The sequence below is a fragment of the Schistocerca serialis genome, chromosome 6 (assembly GCF_023864345.2).
Source record: "Schistocerca serialis cubense isolate TAMUIC-IGC-003099 chromosome 6, iqSchSeri2.2, whole genome shotgun sequence".
In the NCBI taxonomy this organism is placed as follows: Eukaryota; Metazoa; Arthropoda; class Insecta; order Orthoptera; family Acrididae; genus Schistocerca; species Schistocerca serialis.
Window position 1 is genome coordinate 161,581,973 of NC_064643.1, and position 26,722 is coordinate 161,608,694.

At 43.0% G+C, this 26,722-nt stretch overlaps 1 protein-coding gene across 1 annotated transcript in view; it reads left to right on the forward strand.

Moving 5' to 3' along the window:
• The first annotated feature begins 461 nt into the window (after positions 1 to 461).
• The window catches only part of LOC126484364 (cytochrome P450 6k1-like), a 62,265-nt gene continuing 36,004 nt past the window's right edge, over positions 462 to 26,722 (forward strand). Inside the window, exons 1-3 of the mRNA XM_050107834.1 lie at positions 462 to 591; positions 16,398 to 16,624; positions 25,425 to 25,663. Coding sequence (XP_049963791.1) covers positions 16,405 to 16,624; positions 25,425 to 25,663 — 459 coding nt within the window. The 5' untranslated portion in view covers positions 462 to 591; positions 16,398 to 16,404. The remainder of the gene's footprint in view (positions 592 to 16,397; positions 16,625 to 25,424; positions 25,664 to 26,722) is intronic.

The window sequence follows — 26,722 nt, forward strand, 5'->3', positions numbered from 1 at the left end:
CCTACAGTGTGCGGCCGAAAATTGTCGTGAAGAAGGAAATGCGTGACAGTCACGTTGCGTGGGCTGTATGAAATCAGGCGAAATCTGTAACAGGCACTCATATTTGGCGGGAGTCATTACATCCTAGACATTTTTACGTGCGCTCAGAACTGAAAAGAGCGACGTGACGCGTTCTACAGTCGTACAACAGATACTGCCCAGCACATGTATGGAAAATGTAATCGGATTTTCATTGTGGTTTACATTTCGCGATCGATCGGACCTTACTTTCCGAATAGCCCTCGTACTTGTTGTGCGTGTAGGTGAAGGCAAGTGAATTTCGTTCCGATATTTCAGGAGAGTGTGGACTATTAAAGTTCCCGCAGTCCCTCCTGTGCGTGGGGGGGGGGGGGGGGGGGTATCGCCCGCGGACGCTGACCTTGATGTGATCCGCCGCCTCTATCGCCGACGGCGTGTGAAACGTCACAGCGCGACGCCTCTTCGCAGACTTAAAAGTGCGGTTGGCGGGCAGACGCCGCCACAGTCATCCGCGGGCAGCTGCAGCAGCAGTTCACACCCCGGACAGTGCAGAAGTCGTCGTCACAGACCCAGGTACCTGACCCTACTTCTGTGTGATGTCCGATCTGCTCAATAGTATCTTAGCTACAAAATTTTAATGTGTTTCCAGGGTCACTGCTTCATCTATTATTTTCCCATTGTTCAACGAGATACAGTTCCCCGTTGCACTGATTTACGTGTCGTGTAGTTATAGTCTGCATATTTTAATCACGAACTGCCTTGAGCCATGCGCGCGTGTGAGTGTGAGTGGAAGTGCCTCAGCGTGGCTGAGGTTTGTATTTTACATTTTACCTTCTGGTGCATACTTTCCACAGAGAAAATCACAATCGTATACAATTAGTTGAGTAAGGGCGCTGAAGATCGCTTTGGACGTCCAATACACACCACACCACACCACCACCACCATCACCATCATCCTTACAGGTCAATCTACACTTATTTGAATGCGTGGTGTCTGTTCTTGCGAAAGAACAGACACCACGCTGACCCCGCAACACTGTATGTAAATTGAAGGGAGATCACTGCTATCAGCTGTAGCGGGACAGTAAGCGGGAACACTGGCGACGAGCGAAAATGTGTAACGGACCGGGACTCGAACCCGGGATCTCCTGCTTACTAAGCGCAGTGGTTAGCGCACCTGCCTAAGTAAGTAGAAGAACCCGTATTCGAATCCGGTCCGGTACACATTTTCGCTCGTCGCCGCTGTTTGCGCTTTATGTCCCGCCGCACCTTATGGCAGGGTTACCCCTTCAGTCTACATTTCGCTGTCAGCAGCCCGCCGGTTCATTTACCGTATCTTACGGATTCATTTACCGTATCTTACGGACTACAAAACGCACTTTTTCCTTCGAGAAATTGCGTCCAAAATTCGGTGTCTCTTACACACGAAATTAAAATAAAAACAGCCAGTGTTCGATGTGAAATTCCCACTAGTCTTAAAATGGCCATATATTCAGTGCCGTGGGAGACGTATGCCTATCTGACAACCGTGCACCGATGCGACGAACATGAGTTGCAGGGATTCTCAAGCTTGCTAACACTGTCTCTCTCCCACCCCGCCATCACAATCCCAGAACACTGTCCACTGTCTAGCCTGTGACACGGCATTTCAGTCTACGGTGCCAGTGAACGTGAATTGAAAGTGATTTGTGTTATCGGTAACAGTGAAATATTTTTGTTAATAGCTAGATGCGTAATAGAAAAAAAAGGAATTCATATGACGCTGGCTGTAAATTGAGAGTAATAGTATATGCAGAAGAACATGGAAAGAGTGTAGCTGAGCGGTATTTCGGCCCTCCGCCAACAGAAAAAAAAACCGTTCGCGATTGACGGGCTAGTAAAGAAGAACTGAGAAATATGAGGAAAACTAAATGGGCAAGTAGAGGAATGAATGCAAAATGACCAAAACTGGAAGATGAAATACTGAAATCGATTCAAGATCACCGTCATGCTAATTTTAAGGGAAAAATCCAATATTAATTAACTGTTCTGGTACTAGACTCAGTGTCACAGAAAGTAGATGCTGGCCAAACTAAACAGCACTGACCTTTTAATGGTATACAGGCGCCCCTAGAAACGTAAACTTGTTTTTTAGTGTCTGGCAAATATTAATCTAGTTGCTACATAGTGGATCTAATACCAAAACGTAAAATGCATTAACAACATAACAGAATAGTTACTTCTATGATAATCAAAGTATTTGGGTAAAAAACATTGTAAATCAGCTTCCTGCAGAACATTATCACCTGACGTAGATTAGAACTGGATTAAGTAAATTTGAAAAAGAGTGATAATCTAAGTAAAATCTTTCTACGTCATCTGACTATTTGTGCGGGTGACAGTTGCACAAAGTTCCACAGGCTACAAAATATTAAGATAATTCAGTAAAATGTAGAATGTAATTGGTAAGATGAAGAGATTATGTACCATAATTCACATGAAAACTTTTATCTGTATTAGCCCATGCTAAAATACAGAGTACAAAGCATTTTCTTGCGCTGACAAAATATTGTAAATATGGGTGAAATCAGGGGATAGCAAAGGCTACACGTCAGAACTAATGAATTTCTATTATTAACAGTTTACCTACTCAAATTGAAATACCTTATATCACGTCGTAGAGTAAGAGTCCTTCAAAATATAACACACAATGGGGCTCTTAGAAGTACACTGTAAGAGTGAGAGACAGTGAAATATTACAAAAAAGTTTCAAATGTGTGTGAAATCTTATGGGACTTAACTGCTAGGGTCATCAGTCCCTAAGCTTACACACTATTTAACCTAAATTTTCCTAAGGACAAACACACACACTCATGCCCGAGGGAGGACTCGAACCTCCGCCGGGACCAGCCGCACAGTCCATGACTGCAGCGCCCTAGGACGCTCGGCTAATCCCGCGCGGCGATATATTACACTTAGTTCAAAATTACTCAGTAGTTTCAAGTAGAAAAATTGTAGCATAAACCAGCCAGAACATCTGATGAGCTTTCACCGCCTCAGCTTCGATACATCATCGGAAAACGCCAATATCCTCGTTCAATACATAAAATTTCACATAAAAAAGGAGAAAGAATGCTGTGAGTTTATAACCAGTTCATAAAATACGAAAAGATTTGCAGGTAGACTGTGTTCAGTGCGACAGGAGCGCGTGTTTGTAAAGAAACTTCCAGCTGATGGGAGATGAGCACGTGGCTTCCACGCAGAGCATGTGTGACGTCGACAATCTGTAATGGCGCTCCTCTCCAATAGGGTGATGGGGAAGAGGGGGGGGGGGGGGGGCGGGTATTATTTGCAGGCATATCGCACGTCTTGCGGGAGGGGAAAGAGCGGAGAGGTAAGCGCACGCGAGGTGGGCGGACGAAAGGGGAGAGGGGGAGACGAGATTTTCAGCCCTCAGCACAGCACACGTATGCTTGCTAATGCGATCTTGACGAAAACGTTTTCTGAAGCACAACTGGTGGCGTGCACCGGCGATATATAACACTAAGTACGCGCAGAAAGAGAGTGAGATAAAGCTGTCTGCCAGCAGGCTAAACACCAAGCACAGAGCGGGCACCAACTCTCTGTTGTTTTAGTGGAAACTGCTGACTTGCTAGATTTGTTACCGGTATGCAAGGCAGCACAGAAAATAATGTTTAGGAAGGCTTAGTTCTGACCGTCAATACTGTATTTGGTCCAATTTTGAAACAGAAATAGGACGACAGGATCCATCTCTGTGTCAATTTTCAGCAAAAAAAAAAAAAAAAAAAAAAAAAATCAGAAGACGCTGTCCAGTAGTTTCAGGAAGTTGTTGTTTGCGTACGTACTACAACAGAATCATCTCAAGATGCGAAAATTCCGATACTCAAGGGTCACAGCGTGGCATAGTACTGCAGTACTTAATATACTGCGTAAACACGTACATAAGAAAAAAAGTGAATGTTAGTAATTTCACTGGAGACAGAGCAGGAAAGTTTTAAGAAGAGTCACTGGAGGAAAACGGTAGTTCAACGGGCATCAATCAGAATTAAAAACGCGCAATTATTTTTAACACTTACGAGCGGCGCCTTGAAAGAAAATAGGGAAATAAATACTCTGAACCGACAGTGAATTTAGTTTGCCTGCTGAGCAGCGAAACACTAGTTAGAAAAATTAGATGAAAATTCGGCGTATCACGCAGCTGTTGAATAAACAGAATAGGCATAGTATTGGACAATACAAGACAAACAGAATAGACATAGCAAAGAGAGACTGCTGATTCTGTATTTGGCACAAACGAAACACTTACCAAAGCGGACTTTTAAAAAGTAGCGTTATAAAAAGTCTTTAGCAAGGTATGCTTAATGCATTCATTCGAAAGGTAGAAAAAAGTCCTTGTCAACAAAAGAGATTTACAAGTGACCCTTGTACAAAAAGTTTAATAACAGAAATTACGTACTATCATCCGATGACGAAGTGCAGTAGCTGGGAGAGGGTACCTTTAAACACCTCAAAATCTTCAGAAATACCTTTCCACGTAATACAATAGATACGTACTTGGACCATCCTTCTCACAAAACTCTTAGCGTTTACCCATAACCACTTAGAACTTAGTATATACTAATCAATACTCAACTGAGCAGCCGGCCGGAGTGGCCGAGCGGTTAAAGGCGCTGCAGTCTGGAACCGCACGACCGCTACGGTCGCAGGTTCGAATCCTGCCTCGGGCATGGATGTATGTGATGTCCTTAGGTTAGTTAGGTTTAAGTAGTTCTAAGTTCTAGGGGACTTTTGACCACAGCAGTTGAGTCCCATAGTGCTCAGAGCCATTTTTTGAATCAACTGAGCAAGTACTTTGTCACAAATAAATTCTTAGTTAAAAACTAAAACTGAAAACAAAGGTAGTGAACAAAAGATCTTACTAAATGTAATGAAACAGTTTCCTACAAAATTCATTATAATTTATGCTCACTCAAAACCTAAGCAATAATTTAGTTATGAATCAAATGAAAATTAGACTTAATTTATGACGGACCAGACGAAGAAGAGGGAGAGAAACGGTAGCGTGTTTACGTGGCTTGCTTACCGCAAGGTGACACCTCTGCCTGTCCACGTGTTTGTACTATGCAGTCCAGGCTTACGGTAAGCGTACACTGGTGACAGATGCTGCGACTTAAAACGACTCCAAAAATACAGTTGTCTCGACTGGAAACTCACTGCATGGCAGGATGAATCATGGTTAACTGTTCTACTCTGACGTCTTGGGGCGACAGCATAAAACAGACTATTTAACATGAGTGAATCATCTCCTTTCAAACAATTAGAAATATAATTAGCATTAATCGGATCCTCCTCAGCTTCCACAACAAAACATTATCTCTACAACTGAAATAACATCACTTAAAACAACTGACGCAGGAGCTCTTGCCTGCACATAATTACCTTTAACTACATTAACCATAGAACCTCAATAAAACAACAACATACGTCAGTTCATACCAACAAAACTGTCCTCCGAGGGATAGCAACTGAAAGTCGTCATATCCCCACTTAACAACTTACAGGGGTAGAGCAGATTAATTCTCCTCCATCATACATTACAATTCTTATTGCGGTACATTACTTAACAGATCTTAGCTCCATGCATTGAGTTAACCAGTCAAGCAATTACCACTTACGAAAGACAGAAAGCATGGATAGAAAAAGAATAAAAGGTCGGGAAAGAGAATGTAGAGAGGAGAAAGATGAGAAAGAGAAGGCAGAGAAAGTTCATTTCTTTCGTTCGGCAATCCAGTATGTCACACAGCGTCCTACTGATTTCGGCAACACAAGTGCTAATCGTGTCATTACTACTGTGTATGTGCTTGGGGCCTCAAGTCGCCTAGTACCAATAGTAAATTATGTACAATATCAGGATCGTCAGAATCCATGGTTTGTCGCTTTTTGACCCCAATGTACATGGGCCGGAATAATGAAGAACGTTGTTGCCTACGGCTTATGACGACAATGTACAGCAGTTCGAGCGATCATGAATTATCGTGTGGGCATCGAGGGCTGCCGTTAAATGACAGAACAGGATTAAGTCAAACAAAGGGAATATATTTCCATGTACGGAACACAAGGGGCGCACCTAGGGTCGGAAGTTAGCGGGTGTAGGCCAGACTAGGAGGACGAACAACTAAACAAAGTGGGTAACGGGAGAGTAGGCGGTTCTTGTTGATGGCGGGTCGGTTTGGCGTGCAGAGCCAAAGTATGACGTCTGTTCTAGTCGAAGTTTGGATCACTAGATAGCGAAGCAATTGTGTTCTGCACTGCACAACCATCCAGAGTCAACACACGTGATCTGTATCCCACGCACGCTGTTGACTAAAACCAATGGCGAGAATTCGCTAGCAGTTTCAGCAGAGGGCTCAAGGCGTCTCGTGTCAGTAGCTACAACTGGGCAGAGCTGCCTCGATTCTGAAAGGCAGGCAACTTGTGTGACGTAGGTACAGAGGGAGTTGCTCTAGGAGAAAACTTTTAAATATTTGATTGGGTATTTTGAAATAATTTGTTTTAAACCAATTCCCTAAAATTTTCCTCGCCTTGCTCCCACCCGTACACCAAATTTCTATCAGCAAGTTGTTGGAGCAGTCGCACGGGTGGATTTCTGGAACTAAGTCGGTTTCTTGTCAACCAGGGAATATCTTCATGGATGGGAAGTTGGAGATATTTGTTGTTGTCTTCTTAACGTAACAGGGGCTACGAGGCTGGGTGTTGATAGCCAGTGAAGTGGAGTAGTTCTTATGCAGTCGGTGATAATCCTCATGGTTTTATTGTTCTATTGAGCCAAGTGTCCGTCTTATTTACGTGTGGAGTCTTGAACCACACCGGAGCATAATATTCGGCGGTACAATACGCTTAACCGAGCACGTAAGTTCGGAGCGTCTCTGTTGAAGCTCCCCAGTTAGTACTGCAAAGTTTCTTTATAAGGTTTTTCCGTGTGTTTATTTTCCAATAAGTTTTTGTTGAGATATCTGCTCAAAGATAGTGTACTACCAAGAGTCATTCCAAAACGTTGGTGATAACGCATAAAGGCTACAGCTTATGTTTCATGAGTTTTCAGCACGTTGTAGTGTCATTGTTATCCCTTTCATCCATTCCTCATGGGCGTTAACCAACTCACGTACTGGTAAGCTAGCACTAGCACCAACAGTCCGCTCCCTGGGGGGCGGCTGGCTCGTTTCCCGCGAGAGGCGACGAGTATGCTCTTTGGACTCTACCGCTGCTTCATCAGTAGCCGTTTTCGATCGTCCAGTTTTGTCTCCAACAGAGCCAGTTTCATGGATATTCCCGGCGAGTTTCACCACCGCTTCGTGGGTCACGCTTGATGTTGATTTGTAAGGAAGAAACCGTCTTAAGTCTATAATGACGAATGCTATGCTAAAATTAAAAAGGCACCAAGTTTTTTCTCTCGTAATTCTTCTTTCTCTGATGTGTCACACGACCCCCCCCCCTCACCACTGAAAACTACGAGGTGTATTCAAGATGGCGGCTTCCAAAACGTACACCTTGTTGCTAATATAGCCTCACACGCTCACATGTTTTGCTCCTCTCTCATCTCAAACTACTTCACTTTACAACTCTGTTTGTCCAGCTCGGAGCGTTCTAGAAGGGCGGCCCCGTCCTATGAACCGAGTCGCATTCGCCTGTCTACTTTACATCTACGTCTACGTGATTACTATGCTATTCACAAGTGCCTGGCAGATGGTTCAATGAACCACCTTCTAGCTGTCTCTCTACCGTTACACTCTCGAACGGCGCGCGGGAAAAACGAGCACTTAAATTTTTCTATGCGAGACCTGATTTCACTTATTTTATCGAGATGATCATTTCTCCCTATGTAGGTGGGTACCAATAGAATGTTTCCGCAATCGCAGCAGAAAACTGGTGATTGAAATTTCATGAGAAGTTCCCGTCAGAACGAAAAACGCCTTTGTTTTAATGATTGCCACTCCAATTCACGTATCATGTCTGTGACACTATCTCCCCTATTTCGCGATAATACAAAACGAGCTGCCCTTCTTTGTACTTTTTCGATGTCATCTATCAGTCCCACCTGATGCGGATCCCACACCACACAGCAGTACTCCAGAACAGGGCGGAAAAGTGTAGTGTAAGCAATCTCTTTGGTAGACCTGTTGCACCTTCTAAGTGTTCTGCCAATGAATCGCAGTCTTTGGTTTGCTCTGCCCACAATATTATCTATGTGATCGTTCAAATTTAGGTTATTTGTAATTGTAATATCTAAGTATTTAGTTTAATTTACAGCCTTCAGATTTGTGTGACTTATCGCATAATCGAAATTTATCTGATTTCTTTTAGTACTCATGCGAATAACTTTACACTTTTCTTTATTCAGGGTCAATTGCCACTTTTCGCACCACTCACATATCTTATCTAAATCATTTTGCAATTCGTTATAGTAATCTGATGACTTTACAAGATGGTAAATCACAGCATCATCTGCAAACAATCTAAGACGGCTATTCAGTTGTGTTCTATGTCGTTAATACAGACCAGGAAGAGTAGATGGCCTGTAACACTTCTTTGAGAAACGCCGGATATTACTTCTGTTTTAATCGATGACTTTCCGTCTGTTATTACGAACTGTGACCTTTCTGAAAGGAAATTACGAATCCAGCAGCACAACTGACGCGATATTTCATAGGCAGGCTGTTTGGTTAGAAGACGCTTGTGAGGAACGGTGTCGAAAGCCTTCTGGAAATCTAAAAATATGGAATCAATTTGACATTCCCTGTCGATAGAACTTGTTACTTGATGACTATAAAGATCTAGTTGTGTTTCGCAAGAACGATATCTTCTGAAGCCGTGCTGACTTCGTGTCAATAAATCGTTTTCTTCGAGGTACTTCATAATGCTCGAATACAGCGTATGTTCCAAAACCCTACTGCAAATCGACGTTAGTGATACGGGCATGTAATTCAACGGATTACTCCTACTTCTCTTTTTGGGTATTGGTGTGACTATGGCAATTTCCCAGTCTTTAGGTGCGGATCTTTCTGTGAGCGAGCGGTTGTATATAATGACTAAATATGGAGCTATTGCATCAGCATACTCTGAGAGGAACCTGACTGGTATAGAATCTGGACCGGAGGCCTTGGCTTAATTAAGTGATTTAAGCTGCTTTGTTACACCAAGGATATCTACTTCTATGTTTCTGATCTTGGCAGTTGTTATTGATTGGAATTCAGCAGTATTTACTTCGTCTTCTTTGGTGAAGGAGTTTCGTAAACCCGTGTTTAATAACTCACCTTCAGTGACGCTGTCATCAGTGACTTCACCGTTGTTATCGCGCAGTAAAGGTATTGATTGCGTCTTGCCACTGGTGTGATTTATGTATGACCAGAATCTCTTTGCGTTTTCTGCCAGATTTCGAGACAGAATTTTGTTGTGGAAGGTATTAGAAGCATCTCGCATTGAAGTACGCGCTATATTTCGAACTTCTGCAAAACTTTGCCAGTCTTGGGAATTTTGAGTTTTTTTTTAATTTGGCATGCTTTTTTGCTGCTTCTGCAACAGCTAGTCATGACTAACGTCGTCCACAATAAATCTGAGAATTTCCGACGACGTGTTGTACATTCATTAACACCAGGCTCGTGCCAATCTGGACAGACGTATGTAACACTGAATTCCAGTATGAACTCTGGTCCACAACTGTCCAACACCAACATTACGGAATACACGTGGGATGCCATGTCGTGTGTATTTTTGTGTCGTGCTTTGAACAACTGCAGTTATTCAGCGGCACAAAGTTGAATTAACATAGCTCTATAATTTTCTGGCTCATCGGTGTGTGTGTGTGTGTGTGTGTGTGTGTGTGTGTGTGTGTGTGTGTGTGTGTGTGTGTGTGTGTAGAGAATAAGGTGGTTGTGATAGTTCAGATTTAACTTGGGGGTGATATTATTTTCCGTTAAAATAGCAGTTTCTTCAGAAGGGCATCACAACAACTCGTTTGTGGCATTTGACTTTTTCTGGTTAATGTTAGTGTGCTCAAAGTAACAACGACTTTTCCACTCTAGTATACGTACTTAGCGATACCTTTGAAAGCAAATCGGCATGAACCAACGTACATGGTTGTCAGTAACTTTTACGAGATAGGCCGATGCTACGTACTGCGCTGTATCATGCTTATCATATGCAATTCCCCCTTCCACTACAATACAGATATCGTCTGCAACGTAGATGTACATGTGATAATGGCTGGGGATTTTCCACGAGCTGCTCGATATATGAGAAACAATGCGACACAAAGTAACTCCTAGTTTATTTCTAATCTTCATTTGGGTGTCATTTAGCAGAATGACGATTCGTTACTGAACGTCGTACTTTTTAAGTATCTGGACGTCCTTCACCTTCAAACATCATGCTCCTTCACACTTAAAGCTATGAATAAATACTTACAAATACGTAGCCAAAGCTATCCGAATGAAGGTGACATCAATGCAAATTTGCTTTCGTTGTGTAAGTCAAGCGTCAAACTGATTTACGGAATAGCTATGCTTGAATGGTATTTTAAATTACCCATTTCCTGTGGGTTTCGCTTAATGGATAAAGCGTTATGTCGTGGCGTGATAAAATGATTTTTCGAACTGTTTATGACTGTTGTTTATCGAACGTTGGTGAAGGTTTGTAACCAGTAAACCGCATCATTTTCGTAGTAAATAAATAGGTGGCCGAATTCATTGAAGACCATACCTAGTTTGGAGATGGTCCACATGCAGGACTACCAATTATTCCGACTGCAGGTAAAAACTGGTAAGAAAATATGTAATACGTTATTGACCGATTGGCAGTTAAGAGTTTATCAAACAGATGAAGCTTGAGGCACATTAGAATAAATGGTGTGGCACATTCTGCATCTAGAATCACCCACGCAACATTATACAACATGGACGCTGTTTTCGCTGGAAGCTAACTAAAAGCTTAAACGAAAAAGAATTTATCAGCGATGTTTGAACTGTTTTAAAAAAATAATAGAACTAATTTTGGGTAGCGATATTTTAATCTGAATGTGACGTGTGTCCTTAACGTAATGACAGAAACGAAAAAGAGATTTAAGTATTGCGTAAAAGTCGGTGTCCTTCACACAAATAAAACAGGAAAAAATAACATGAGCAGCATAAAAGGTTATGGGCGGTGTTTTGAAAAGTTCAGAAGAAGTTCTTATTATTCACACCAAAGGGAAAACAGAAATTGTTGAATACTTCGTATTACTACTGGACAAACGAAAAGAGACATGAGAAGACTTCTGGATTAGAAAAGAACAAATGATAACTTAAAAAGGTGCTTTTCAGTGGAAAGCCCGTTGTATTCAAAGTACAAAGAGATGAAACCTTCACACAGTTCACTACACTCGGAACATTCTGATATCTATAATAAACGTGTACAAAGAAATTCGTAAACGAGAATATTTTAAGTGCAATGCGGAAGTTTCAGCGAGTGTAGTCTGTTATTCAGCAGAACTCTACCCACAGAATAAGCGTTTTTGAAAAGTGCAGTAAGCCAGAGATGATTCTGACCTGAAGTAAGTACAAGGGATGCCTTTGAAACATTTAAAAAAACCATTAAACGAAAACCAATTCTAGTATAAATCATGTCATTTGTTCTAAAAACATTCGTCATTAAAATAAGTGAAATTTTCCTCGCGTTAGAGACGTCGAACATATACTTGGGTTTGGAAGCTTGACTAAAGCTGCTGCCCACGAATCATTTTTTTGACGTATGGGAACAAACTAAAATACTTAGTCCTTAAATGAGTTGTATCCAGGCAACGAGACGTTACTTCGATGGTTTTCTCCGTCATAAATTAAACTGTTCAACGTGTCATGTAAACAGCCAGAACTGTTATCGTGTAGAATGAAGTGAAGTGTTCATTCATTCGATGATTTCGTCGATTACTGTTGGTAAAGTTATTGCATAACATTCAGGGCTGATTATTCTTACAGCCCCTACATGCAAACAGTTAACTGCTCTTTATATCCATAGATTCAGTGATTCAGCTTGTCGTGAGCTCATGGCCAAGTGCAAAGGTAGTCGAAAACAGTCTACGGACGGGGCTGAAAAGAGGATTGTATCTTTTTTACCGTTGGTAGTGTAACGCTAGGGGCCCAGATAGGGTCTCAGTGCTGTATCCAAGGCGCGGAACACAGCCGGTTGACACGAGATTTAATTATATTGACAACTTCGTCAATAGCGGCCGTGCTCTCCGGGCAATGACTAACATTCAGGAAGATTAGACAATACTGAAGTATGGTGCGGGATTCGATGTCCGTCACCCTGTTCTCTGCTTGCTATGGGCACGCTACAGTGCTGCCGTTTGTGGTTAATAATAAAGAATTTTTACGGTATTTACCCCCCAGCCACCTGCAGCAGAGAATCAGTCGCTCACTGCATTCTCTCTGACACCAATACAGTGACTTTCCATGTCATGCGGTTCTTTGCTGTACCTACATTGGATGTTGACGCCGCTCATAATGCTATCGTGCTACATGGCAAAGGTGCTCCCAAGTAACTGACTTTTTCTTTTCACAAGGAAGCCAAGTATAACACTACCGGGCAATGTAAAATGACAAATACGGCCTTAACGTGCAGTAAGTGTTACCCTCTGGGAGGAATTTTGAAAATTTGACCGTGCACTAACCTAACTGATAGAGGGTATCGAACGTGAACTTCGTACTGTGGTAATTAGCAGAAAGCAGAAAGACTATAATTTAGAAAATAATGAAAGTAGTGAAAATTTACGTAAATGAAACAATAAAAAACGGTCTCCAGATTAATTAGGCATAGTAAGGTGAAAACCTTATCCTCAATGGATATATATACAGGGTGGTCCATTGATCGTGACCGGGCCAAATATCTCACGAAATAAGCGTCAAACGAAAAAACTACAAAGTACGAAACTTGTCAAGCTTGAAGGGGGAAACCAGATGGCTCTATGGTTGGCCCGCTAGATGGCGCTGCCATAGGTCAAACGGATATCAACTGCGTTTTTTTTAATAGGAACCCCCATTTTTTATTACATATTCGAGAATTACGTAAAGAAATATGAATGTTTTAGTTGGACCACTTTTTTCGATTTGTGATAGATGGCGCTGTAATAGTCACAAACGTATAAGTACGGGGTATCACGTAACATTGCGCCAGTGCGGACGGTATTTGCTTCGTGATACATTACCCGTGTTAAAATGGACCGTTTACCAATTGTGGAAAAGGTCGATATCGTGTTGATGTATGGCTATTGTGATCAAAATGCCCAACGGGCGTGTGGTATGTATGCTGCTCGGTATCCTGGACGACATCATCCAAGTGTCCGGACCTTTCGCCGGATAGTTACGTTATTTAAGGAAACAGGAAGTGTTCAGCCACATGTGAAACGTCAGCCACAAGCTGCAACAAATGAAGATGCCCAAGTAGGTGTTTTAGCTGCTGTCGCGGCTAATCCGCACATCAGTAGCAGACAAATTGCGCGAGAATCGGGAATCTCAAACCCGTCGGTGTTGAGAATGTACATCAACATCGATTGCACCAGTACCATACTTCTATGCACCAGGAATTGCATGACGACGACTTTGAACGTCGTGTACAGTTCTGCCACTGGGCACAAGAGAAATTACTGGACGATAACAGATTTTTTACACGCGTTCTATTTAGCGACGAAGCGTCATTCACCAACAGCGGTAACGTAAACCGGCATGATATGCACTATTCGGCAACGGAAAATCCACCATGGCTGCGACACGTGGAACATCAGCGACCTTGGCGGGTTAATGTATGGTGCGGCATTATGGGAGGAAGGATAATTGGTCCGCACTTTATCGATGGCAATCTAAATGGTGCAATGTATGCTGATTTCCTACGTAATGTTCTACCGATGTTACTACAAGATGTTTCACTGCATGACAGAATGGCGATGTACCTCCAACATGATGGATGTCCGGCACATAGCTCGCGTGCGGTTGAAGCAGTATTGAATAGCATATTTCGTGACAGGTAGATTGGTCGTCGAAGCACCATACCATGGTCCGCACGTTCACCGGATCTGACGTCACCGGATTTCTTTCTGTATGGAAAGTTGAAGGATATTTGCTATCGTGATCCACCGACAACGCCTGACAACATGCGTCAGCGCATTGTCAATGCATGTGCGAACATTACGGAAGGTGAACTACTCGCTGTTGAGAGGAATGTCGTTACATGTATTGCCAAATGCATTGAGGTTGACGGACATCATTTTGAGCATTTATTGCATTAAAGTAGTATTTACAGGCAATCACGCTGTATCAGCATGCGTTCTCAGAAATGATACGTTCACAAAGGTACATGTATCACATTGGAACAACCTAAATAAAATTTTCAAAGGTACCTACGTTCTGTATTTTAATTTAAAAAACTTACCTGTTACCAACTGTTCGTTTAAAATTGTTTGCCATACGTTTGTGACTATTACAGCGCCATCTATCGCAAAGCGAAAAAAGTGGTCCAACTAAAACATTCATATTTCTTTACGTACTACACGAATATGTAATAAAAAATGGGCGTTCCTATTTTAAAAACCGCAGTTGATATCCGTTTGATCTATGGCAGCGCCATCTAGCGGACCAACCATAGCGCCATCTGGTTTCCCCCTTCGTTCTTTGTAGTTTTTTCGTTTGACGCTTATTTCGTGAGATATTTGGCCCGGTCACGATCAATGGACCACCCTGTATATATATTCTTTCAAAAGGGACTTTCATAAATTTTTTATTAGTAAAGAGCAATGGACACACACACAACAACGAGCCGAACTGCACAGTTGGAAGCAGTAGTTATCAATTGTGCAGATAATCAGTTGCAGCAATGTAAATGAGACTTCCCCTTATTAATAGCAGTCATTACCTCAACCTTTAACTAAGTCAGCACTAAATGTTATCAAATATCTCACAAGACTAAGTGGCACCAGACAAGAGTTCAAGTTGGACCAAAAACATACACATCACAAATGCAATAAAATAACACTATACTACCACATTTCATATTCATTTCACTCTAGTAATGTTTCAGATTTAAATAGCAGAAACAAAATTGAAATTAACCTTTTCCTACTAGCAAAGATTAAAGTGGGGGCGCTTAAACTGTCCCTTCCTTTATAAGCAACTACGTACACATTTCAGAAACAATTTGCATCACATAAATGCTGAATTACAACCCCACTTAAGATTATTTAGTCCTCAATGCTTTATAACAATTTACACTAGCAGTATTCTTATTTAGCTTCGGAAATAAATTCAAGGTAAAGTAAAGTTTCAAATAGGTTTAGCATTATGTGCCTTTTTCATTACTTGGTAAGCAAGAGATTTTAATTATCAACATTTAAACTCTTTAGCACTAACTTTGGCACAATCAAAGTAGTAGCAATTCAAAGCAAAATAAAGCTTTTTTAACAAGTTTAAAGTAATGTGCCTCTCTCTTTATCTATAAAACAAATGATTTAACTAACAATTTTTATATACTTTAAAACTGAAATTTAGGCACATTTAAATAGAAACAAATTTGCATTTCTTCATAAACAGGATACTCGGTCTTTATTGCTTTTAGGATAGGATCGTGCTTGGTATCATGAAGAGAACAGTTTCAAAATCCAAACACAAATTTTACAACACTTGAATTATTATTGCAAAAGCACACACAAGCACACTGGTTCATATTGGCATACATAGGTTTTCCAAAGTAGGAGAAGCCGTGGAGCAATAGTGGTGGCAAGCACGTGGTGGCTATCAGATTTCCTTCTGGCGGTTTTAAACTCTATTTAATTCTTCTTGGCGGTGTATTCATTACCTTTAGCGCCTTTTCAAATGCGGCAGCACCTTTTTAAAGCCGGAGCACTATCCGAGGCCATTCCATCATAGATTTGGTTTCGGAATACCTCACTTGGCACCTGTGGTGTTTATGCGACTGCTAGCCACTGACTGCGTCACGTGGTCTCTCTGTTGCCGCCCAAACTGACCACCACTTCCACCTTTTCTCGCGCGCCAACCCCTTCGGTAGTGGAGGGGGTTCCCTACGTCTTTTCTGTTTCACAATGCAAGATCCCTAAGTATGAACCAGTTTTCGACATACAATTTTGTTTTCACAAACAGACATATTTAACAAAGTTTCATTATTTTAGGACACTGTTAAGTTAAATCAAAAAATGCATCACAATTTTCCATTTCTCTCCAACAATTCAAAGAACTTAACACGTAAAGAATAAACACTTCATAATTATATACAGTTAATTACACTGTACTAACCACTCATACTCTATAATAGTGTTACACGCTCCCTGCTTCCTTTTTTTTTAGACTGAAGATGGCGCTGCTCCTGGACTCTTGGATCGCCGAGTTGGTGGTCGTCTTGTCGGCGGCCGTGCTCTCCCTCTACCTGTGGTTCTCCAGTAGCTACAGATACTGGAAGAACAAGGGGGTGCCGTACGCGGAACCTACAGTTCCGTTTGGAAACTTCCGGGGAAGCATCCTAGGCCAAGAATCTCTCGGCGAGACATTGCAGAAAATGTACAATCAGCTGCCAAGTAAGGAATTTTAAATTTTCGTCAGTTATACGAAACTGTTCATTACTAATTAAGCGAGTCTGTGCTATAAGCTGTGATAATAAACAGGGGATAGGGAAAACTATGTGAACACCCATACTTACTTGGGAATGGTTTTGTTAATAGGGAGTTGGACGCCCATTTATTCGTAATACAGCTGCGTTTCTTCTTGGAATACTGGAATATAACGATTGTATAGTCTCCAGTGGAATGTTGTGCCACTCTTCGATCAGAGACTCTTCTAATTCCTTTAGTGACGAGAGAGACAGAAATTTGCTCCGGAATCTGCTCTCCAATAGCGCCCACAAGGGTTCGATAACGTTCAAATCCGGGGACTGGGCTGGGTGGGGAAGACGTTGTTCAGCTGCATGCTCCTCACACCATTATTGTACTGTCCTGGCTGTGTGAATGGGTGCGTTATCGTCCTGAAATATGGCATCATTGTTGTGGAACAACATTTGAATCATGGGGTGCACCTGATCACCTAAAATGTTCACGTAATCGTTGGCTGTAACACGGCCTTTGAGAGTAATGTTGGGACCACCAGAATACCATGATATGGCTGCCTACATCATCACGCAACCACCTCCACGCTTAACTGTTGGAATCAAGTAGTCAGGATTGTAGGCTTCTTTTGGGGTTCTCCAGACGTAAATCCGGCCCGGTGTTGAAAATAACGAAAACGTCGACTCGTCGGAAAATATGATGTATTTCCACAGGTCAGACGTCCAGATTTATGTCCCTGACACAATGTTTTACGCTTCTTTGCATTGCTTGTCGTCACTAATGGTTTCGGTATAGCAGCTCGTCCATGAATATTCGTTTTATGGAGTTCTTGGCGGACAGTGTCGATAGATACGGGGTATCTACAATGGCTACTGAGCTCTGCAGTCACTTTCACCGTTGTAGGTTTGTGTTGTTTTGACACAATTCGTGTTAGTGTACGACGATCTCTGACATTTAGTTTTGCATTTGCGCCCACTACTGCGTTTACACGATGACGTTTGTAATATTTTTGTGTACGCTCTCATGACTGCTGAAACAGTTGCTCTTGGAACATTCAGTAAGTTGACTGTCTTGGTTACTGGTGCTGCATCTAATCGGACCTCCACAATCTGCCTTCTTGAGAACTCTGTTAGGTCTTTCATTGCACGTCGACCTCAGCCTCTGGATGGAAATACGAAGTGTGCACTACTCGTAAACAACCTGCACTGATGCGTAGTCCGTATTGAACACGCACAGTCCAGTGCGACACCTGCATTACCTGCGTTGCTGACCGTCAAACACAACCATCCCATTATTACCACTCTTCACATTATTTTGCCTATCCCCTCTAGACATGCTTTGTGCATTTGCAACACACCATTTTCTGCTTAGTCTATGAGTTCGTCCTGTGGGTATTGTGGATGCCACAGCTGGTTCACCGGTATCTAGGGAGGGGGAGGCTCTCTGCAGCCAGAAAATCACGGACTTCTCCGGATACTTCTAAACGAGTTTCGGTGGTGGCCGACAGGACTGGCTGTAGAGTGAGTGATTGCCAGAGGATGGAAGGAGTTTGCCACCACTTCCTGGAAAACCTGCCGGCGAACAGCAAGTGGTTGTGTGTGATGGATGTTTGTGATGCCCTTAGGTTAGTTAGGTTTAATTAGTTCTAAGTTCTAGGCGATTGATGACCCCAGAAGTTAAGTCGCATAGTGCTCAGAGCCATTTGAACCAGTCAGAGAGTAATCAGTGCGATATTCCTTGATGGCACTGTGACTGCCGAACGGTATGTGAAGGTTTCGGAAGCTGATTTCTCCCCTTTATCCAAAGTGAACCAGATTTCGACAAGATGCGGTTGGTGCAAGACGGACCTCGACCCCATCGAAGCAGGAGAGTGATGTCTCGGAGGAGCACTCTGGGAACCGCACTTGTCTCTGGGGTACCCAGAGGCCAATCGCATGAGCCTCGATTGGCCACCATATTCCCCTGATCTGAACACGTGGGACGCCTTTTTGTGGCGCTGTATTAAAGACAAGGTGTACAGCAATAGTCCCAAATCCATTGCTGAGCTGAAAAGAGCGATTCAGGAGGTCATCGACAGAATCAGTGTTCCGACACTTCAGCGGCTCATGCAGAATTTCGCTATGCGTCTGCGCCACATCACCAAATACGGCATGGGATTCCAGTGGCACCAAAGGTGCCGCGGGTCTCGTCACTGGTGCCCCTACGTCACCGCAACTCTGAGCATTAGTTAGAAGCGTTTCGACGGAAGCCAACGCAGCTTCTAGCTGTTTACGGACAGCAGCCAACACTCCTTGTATCCGCTCACAACAAGCACAGTCCCTAGCCATATCGTACTGTGTACAAACTAGATATAAGGTCTCAAATGACGCTATTAAGCTTGAAAATGTACCAAGGGAGAACAAAGTAACACTAAAAGTTGCTGTGCAGATTTCTCACTGTATTCTGGGACCGCAAACTATTAAACAGAAATAAAATTCTCTACTGAAGATGATGTATTTAAAGATACCAGTTATTAGAAATTCTGTTTGCCGAAAAGTTACTGCGCGAGATAAATATTCAAACTAGAATGCACTTATCTAAACTGTGTGCTGTCTACTAGCACAAAATTAAAACTTAGTAGCGCCACAGAGTTTCTGGCGACGGGAAAATTTACGCTGCACAAGAATATTCACAAGACTTACGCAAAAACAAAAACTACGATTAATTTTCTAACCACTAATGTACACAGTAAAATACACACGTACAGCTCACTTCTTGGCAGAAGCACGTGAACAAAAAACAAAGACTACATTAGTTTACAGTTTATCAGACAAGTGCTGCGTCCTGTCGGCTCGGCTGCTGCCGCTGCACTTTATCGTGTAGCCGAAGTTGAGCGGATTCCTTTTAGCACTCATGTGGGCGATCTCACACTTTTCGTTATGTGGAGTCAATTGCCAATTTTCGCACCATACAGATATTTCTTCTAAATCGTTCTGCAATTTGTTTTGATCTTCTGATGCCTTTACTAGTCGATAAACGACTGCGTCATCTGCAATCAAGCGAAAACGGCTGCTGAGGTTCTCTCACAGATCGTTTACGTAGATAAGGAACAGCAAAGGGCTTATAACACTACCTTTACTCGATGAGTTTCCGTCAACTACTACGAACTGTGACCTCTCTGACAGGAAATCACGAATCTAGTCATATAGCTGAGGCGATATTCCATATGCACGCAATTTCACTACACGCCGCTTGTGTAGTACAGTGTCAAAAACCTTCCGGAAATCTAGAAATACGGAATGAATTTAAAATCCCTTGTCAATAGCACTCAACACAGTGTGAGTAAAGAGCTAGTTGTGTTTCACAAAAACGATGTTTTCTAAATCAGTGTTGACTGTGTGTCAATAGACCGTTTTCTTCGAGGCAATTCATAATGTTCGAACACAATAAACACTATGTGATCAAAAGTATCCGGACACCTGACGGGAAATGACTTACAAGTTCGTGGCGCCCTCCATCGGTAATGCTGGAATTCAGTGCGGTGTTGGCCCACCCTTAGCCTTGATGACAAATTCCACTCTCGCAGGCACACGTTCAAACAGGTGCTGGAATGTTTCTTGGGGAATGGCAGCCCTTTCTTCAAGGAGTTCTGCACTGAGGAGAGGTATCGATAACGGTCGGCAAGGCCTGGCACGAAGTCGGCGTTCCAAAACATCCCAAGGGTGCCAGAATGAGATTTTCACTCTGCAGCGGAGTGTGCGCTGATATGAAACTTCCTGGCAGTTTAAAACTGTGTGCCCGACCGAGACTCGAACTCGGGACCTTTGCCTTTCGCGGGCAAGTGCTCTACCATCTGAGCTACCGAAGCACGACTCACGCCCGGTACTCACAGCTTTACTTCTTCCAGTATCTCGTCTCCTACCTTCCAAACTTTACAGAAGCTCTTCTGGTAGAGCACTTGCCCGCGAAAGGCAAAGGTCCCGAGTTCGAGTCTCGGTCGGGCACACAGTTTTAATCTGCCAGGAAGTTTCATCCCAAGGGTGTTCTGTAGGATTCAGGTCATGACTCTGAGCAAGCCAGTCCATTATAGGGATGTTATTGCCGTGTAACCACTCCACCACAGGCCGTGCATTACGAACAGGTGTTCATAGGTTGAAAGATGTAATCGCCATCCCGAATTGCTCTTCAATAGTGGGAAGCAAGAAGGTGCTTAAAACATCAAGTCCCGCGTCCCGACATCCTAATTTAGGTTTTCCGTGATTTCCCTAAACCGCTCCAGGCAACTGCCGGGATGGTTCCTTTCAAAGGGCACGGCCGACTTCCTTCCCTGTCCTTCCCTAATCCGATGAGACCGATGACCTCGCTGTTTGGTCTCTTCCCGCAAAACAACCCAACAACCCAACCAAACCATCAAGGTAGGCCTGTGCTGTGATAGTGTCACGCATAACAACAAGGGCTGCAAGCCCCCTCCATGAAAAACACGACCACACTATAACACCACCGCCTCCGAATTTTAGTGTTGGCACTACACACGCTGGCAGATGACGTTCACAGGGCATTCGCCATACCCACACCCTGCCATCGGATCGTCACATTGTGCACCGTGATTCGTCACTCCACACAACGTTTTTCCACTGTTCAGTCGTCTAATGTTTTCGCTCCTTACACCAAGCGAGGCGTCGTTGGCATTTACCGGCGTGATGTGTGGCTTATGAGCAACTGTTCGACGTTTTCTCATCTCCGACCTAACTGTCATAGTACTTGCAAGGGATCCTGATACAGTTTGGAATTCCTGTGTGATGGTCTGGATAGATATCTGCCTATTACACATTATGACCCAATTCAACTGTAGGCGGTCTCTGCAGTCAACAGACGAGGTCGGCCTGTACGCTTTTGTGCTGTACGTGTCCCTTCACTTTTCCACTTCACTATCACATCGGAAACAGTGGACCTAGGGATTTTTAGTAGTGTGGAACTCTGGCGTACAGACGTGTGACACAAGTCACCCGATCACCTGACCGCGTTCGAAGTCCACGAGTTCCGCGGAACGCCCCATTCTGCTCTCACGATGTCTAATGTCTACTGAGGTCGCTGATATGGAGTACCTGGCAGTAGGTGGCAGCATAATGCACCTAATATGAAAAACGTATGTTTTTGGTGGAGTCCGGATACTTTCGATCAAATCGTGTATGTTCGATCATCAGATATCTACAAAAAAATCAGATACAAACATATTTTAGAAAACATAGTAATGGATGGCTGTAGCATTCCACTTTGACTGAAATCATCTGGCACAAATTATAATACACCCATCCAGGAGCGATTGCTGCACGCAGATATGGTGTTTCAGCTACGGTATACTTATTATTTGTTATTGTTTCATTGCTAATTTCCATGTTCCGCCAGCTATGTGCCATCGCCAGAGCGTTACATTTTATGAACGTATGATTGCACGATAGTTTGTCTGCAACCAATTTTTTTTTTATTGGCAGGTACACTGCCTACCCCTGAAAATGGCTACACAGCCGCAGATGTGCAGCAGTGAGGAAGCGCCAAAGAAACTGGTGTAGGCATGCGTATTCAAATACAGAGATATGTAAACAGGCAGAATTGAAAGAAATATCATCTATATGGAAATATGGGTTTTCGCACACGAGGGATCACTCGTGCACCCTTAATTACTGTACGACACAAAGCTTTACGCTTCTCCTGGGCCCAGCACCGACATTGGACTGTTGATGATTGGAAACATGTTGCCTGGTTGGATGAGTCTCGTTTCAAATTTTATCCAGCGGTTGGACGTGTTCGAGTATGGAGGCAACCTCATGAATCTATGGACCTTAAAAATCAGCAGGGGACTGTTCAAGCTGGTGGAGGTTCTGTGATGCTGTGAGGCGTGTGCAGTTGAGTGATATGGGACACCTGATATGTCTAGATACAGCTCTAACAGGTGACACGTATGTAATCAGCCTGTCTGGTCACTTGCATTCATTCGTGTCCATTGTGCATTCCGACGGACTTGGGCAACTTCAGCAGGACAATGCGACACCCCACCGTCCAGAATTGCTCCAGAGTGGCTCGAGGAACACTGTTCTGAGTTTAAACACTTCTTCTGGCCACCAACTCCCCTGATATGAACATTATTGAGCATATCGTCGATGCCTTGCAACATGCTGTTCAGATGAGGTCTCCAATCCCTTGTACTCTGACGGATTTGTGGACAGCCCTACAGGATTCATGATGTCAGTTCCCTCCAGCACTACTTCAGACTTTAGTCGAGTCCATGCCACGTCGTTTTGCAGTATTTCTGCGTGTTCGCGGGTGCCCTGCACGATATTAGGCAGGTGTACCAATTTCTTTGGCTCTTCAGTTTACCTTCGATAAGGTAGTGTTCTGTTTACGGAGCTGTTGCTTTCTTGTTCTTTGGAGGGATCTGAATTAATGAATTTTGCCTGTCAAAGTCGTCCTAACCATCCCAACCACTTGCTCTCTGAACTGTGACGGCGTCCGTTTCTTCTTCACATGCTGCAGTGATTTCGATCTGGTTGAAATTAAATGATTAATCTAAAGAAGAGAGGGAGACTACAGACCAGTAACAGATAGCTAAAGAAAAGCAGACATGTTCTCGTAGACACCTGGAACTAAGAGGCAGTGTCGATGGTTACTAGCCTGTCCAAAATTTCGGCCTACACAGGCGATCGGCAGGCTTGCTGTGAACCAGACCACAAATACATGGAATGGCCTCAAAACACCATAACGATATCTGCTCCAGTCCTTAGAGATAGCCGGCCGGAGTGGCCGAGCGCTTCTAGGCGCTACAGTCTGGATCCGCGCGACCGCTACGGTCATAGGTTTGAATCCTGCCTGGGGCATGCATGTGTGTGATGTCCTTAGGTTAGTTCGGTTTAAGTAATTCTAAGTCTAGGGGACTGATGACCTCAGAAGTTAAGTCCCATAGTGCTCAGAGCCATTTGAACCATTTTGAATCTTAGAGATAGTCTCGATGCAGTAGCGACATTATCGTTTTGGTCTCATTATTACCTAGGTAAACACTACCCTCGGTCAGAGCCCCACGTACCTGAACAAGCCAGCTACAACTGAGATCCGGATGGTGGTCCAGAAGTAGTTTTGCTAACGACTGTTTGTCCTTAGCAGCCGCACACTCCAGCGACGTGCAGCGCATTTTGTGTTTGTTTTTTTTTCTATTCTTGTAGAGGTGTTTAGCGCACTCGCAACATCGGTGACAATGGAATATGATAAAACATTCGCGAAATTTCTTTGACAAAGATCTATGACGTGGCGCTAAAAAGGGGTATTACACTGTCGTCAAATATTTCGTCAAATTTCGAGATGGTGGACAACAGCTTGCTATTATGCGTTGCAGTTTTTAGTACCACAATTGCATTGTGTGTGTATTTGGATGAATGCAACGGAGAAAATAGGAAACATACTCGGATGAAGCCTTAGGTATTACTTCGATATAATAAAAGCATTGAGCAAAATTTGTTATGAGAGCTACAAGTGGAGGAATTCAGGTATTAATACATAAATTACTTACGAGTGGACGGGAGAGTATTTCAGTATTTACTCGGTAAAGGGGCTTCCCATATTGCAAAACAGAGTACTCTCTTGAGAAATGCTATGTGTGCGGAAGACAGACAAACTGCGAGACTGCGATATCTTGATGCAGAGAGAGTTACTCTAGTTCACAACACAGCACTCGAATATTACAATGCACATTAACCAAAGTAATTCCAGAAACGTTTGAAGCGATTTATAAAGCACGGAAGGAGAAATACGTGAAGATAAGTAAATGTTTAGTACACTATATGAGCTATAAGAACTATTTCTATTTTTGAATAATTTAATTAATGGAATCCGTGTTCCAACAAATATAAAATTAATAAAAAGTGCGAAACGGATGAAGCGCTTTCTAGCTTGTGGCATTCAGAATTCAAACATAAACGAAGTAGAAGAGAAAGCTAAGAAAGAACTTTTTATTTCAGAGTGTGACCACATCCTCTATTCTGGCTTGTTGAAAAGCAACCTGGGTGTTTCGAGATGTAGAGGTGGATGGCTGTATCTGTGATTGTGGACATGAAGTTGCCTGCAGGTATTCCACTTGCCCATCAAGACACAATTAATAGCATACACTGAGCCCCTTTGTCACTCCGAACACTAGTCGGAGTAAGTTTATATAAAAAAAATCCATAAGAGTCGAAGAAACACACCAACTTTGAAGCCATATTTAGAAACATAATACACAGACGTCAAATAGCTGCAGCGACGCCAGCGCTCAAAGCGGTTACATGTCACATTGCAGTGAACAGGCGACAAACGACTTTTATGATCAAATCTATCGCGAGGCGCTAGATTTGATCATATTTATTTGACGACAGGCGAGATTTGACAAAGTTCCCTATTACACCATCAAATTTCTTTGACATAAATATTTGACATATCACCTTTGACACAGCAATATGATAGTGTAATGCCAGCATAAAAGCCAGTATTCCATTATCCGTGTCGCTGTTAGATAACAAAGCAGGCCAGTTAAAGTCAACATCAGATCTGGTTGGCCTAAGTCGTATCAAGCATAGACGGGATCCTCACCATAGAGCTCGTGTGGGCTTCGAAATGTCGCGTCACGTTCCACACAATTTTCTATTTGTCTCAATTGCGGATCTAGCTAACACTGAGAATCGGTACAATCCTTGTGGTGGCATCTAAGTTTTATTACATCAGGAAGATGTGCGCCGTCAGTTTATGTCGTAATTATGATCTGTTTTCATTTCAGGAGAGAGGTATGTCGGGTTTTACGGATTCCGTCGACCACTGCTGCTTATCCGTGACCCTGAACTCATTCGTCACGTCCTTGTTAAGGATTTCGGGACGTTCCACGACAGGGGACTGTTCATCGACGACGAAGAACCTCTCAACCAACATCTCTTTGCGTTGGGAGGAAAGAAGTGGCGACAGCTGAGAATCAAGTTGAGCCCTACGTTCACATCTGGAAAACTAAAGGTGATGTTCAAGGTGAGTTGATGCGTGATGCGGCTCCACAGCGTAATCGTTTTGTGCTAAAAACCCAACGGCTTTGGTGCGAAAATTGTCTCTCGAAAGCTACAAATCTTTCCCTTACGTGGAGATGGCCACCAAAGCGGTCGACGACAATACAGACTAGTTTGAACACTGTCACAGCCTATAGGTTCACAATCGATTACCATTACATTAAGAAAACATGACTTCATAACAATGCCGTTTAGTCTTCTTGGATTTTTCTCCGTACAGAACGTTTTGTTTCATCACACACTGATGTTTCATATTGGAAACTTCATTTACGCTATATGTTCCAGTCGTGTAAATGGAACCTCACCCTTACGGAATTTTTGTCTTTATGGAGGGAGACACAATAATGAAAAACCGACGTTCGTGACGTGTTTATAGACTTTACTAAAAATCAGTACAGGGTTATTACAAATGACTGAAGCGATTTCACAGCTCTACAATAACTTTATTATTTGAGATATTTTCACAATGCTTTGCACACACATACAAAAACTCAAAAAGTTTTTTTAGGCATTCACAAATGTTCGATATGTGCCCCTTTAGTGATTCGGCAGACATCAAGCCGATAATCAAGTTCTTCCCACACTCGGCGCAGCATGTCCCCATCAATGAGTTCGAAAGCATCGTTGATGCAAGCTCACTGTTCTGGCACTTTTCTTGGTAGAGGAGGTTTAAACATTGAATCTTTCACATAACCCCACAGAAAGAAATCGCATGGGGTTAAGTCGGGAGAGCGTGGAGGCCATGACATGAATTGCTGACCATGATCTCCACCACGACCGATCCATCGGTTTTCCAAGCTCCTGTTTAAGAAATGCCGAACATCATGATGGAAGTGCGGTGGAGCACCATCCTGTTGAAAGATGAAGTCGGCGCTGTCGGTCTCCAGTTGTGGCATGAGCCAATTTTCCAGCATGTCCAGATACACGTGTCCGGTAACGTTTTTTTCGCAGAAGAAAAAGGGGCCGTAAACTTTAAACCGTGAGATTGCACAAAACGTTAACTTTTGGTGAATTGCGAATTTGC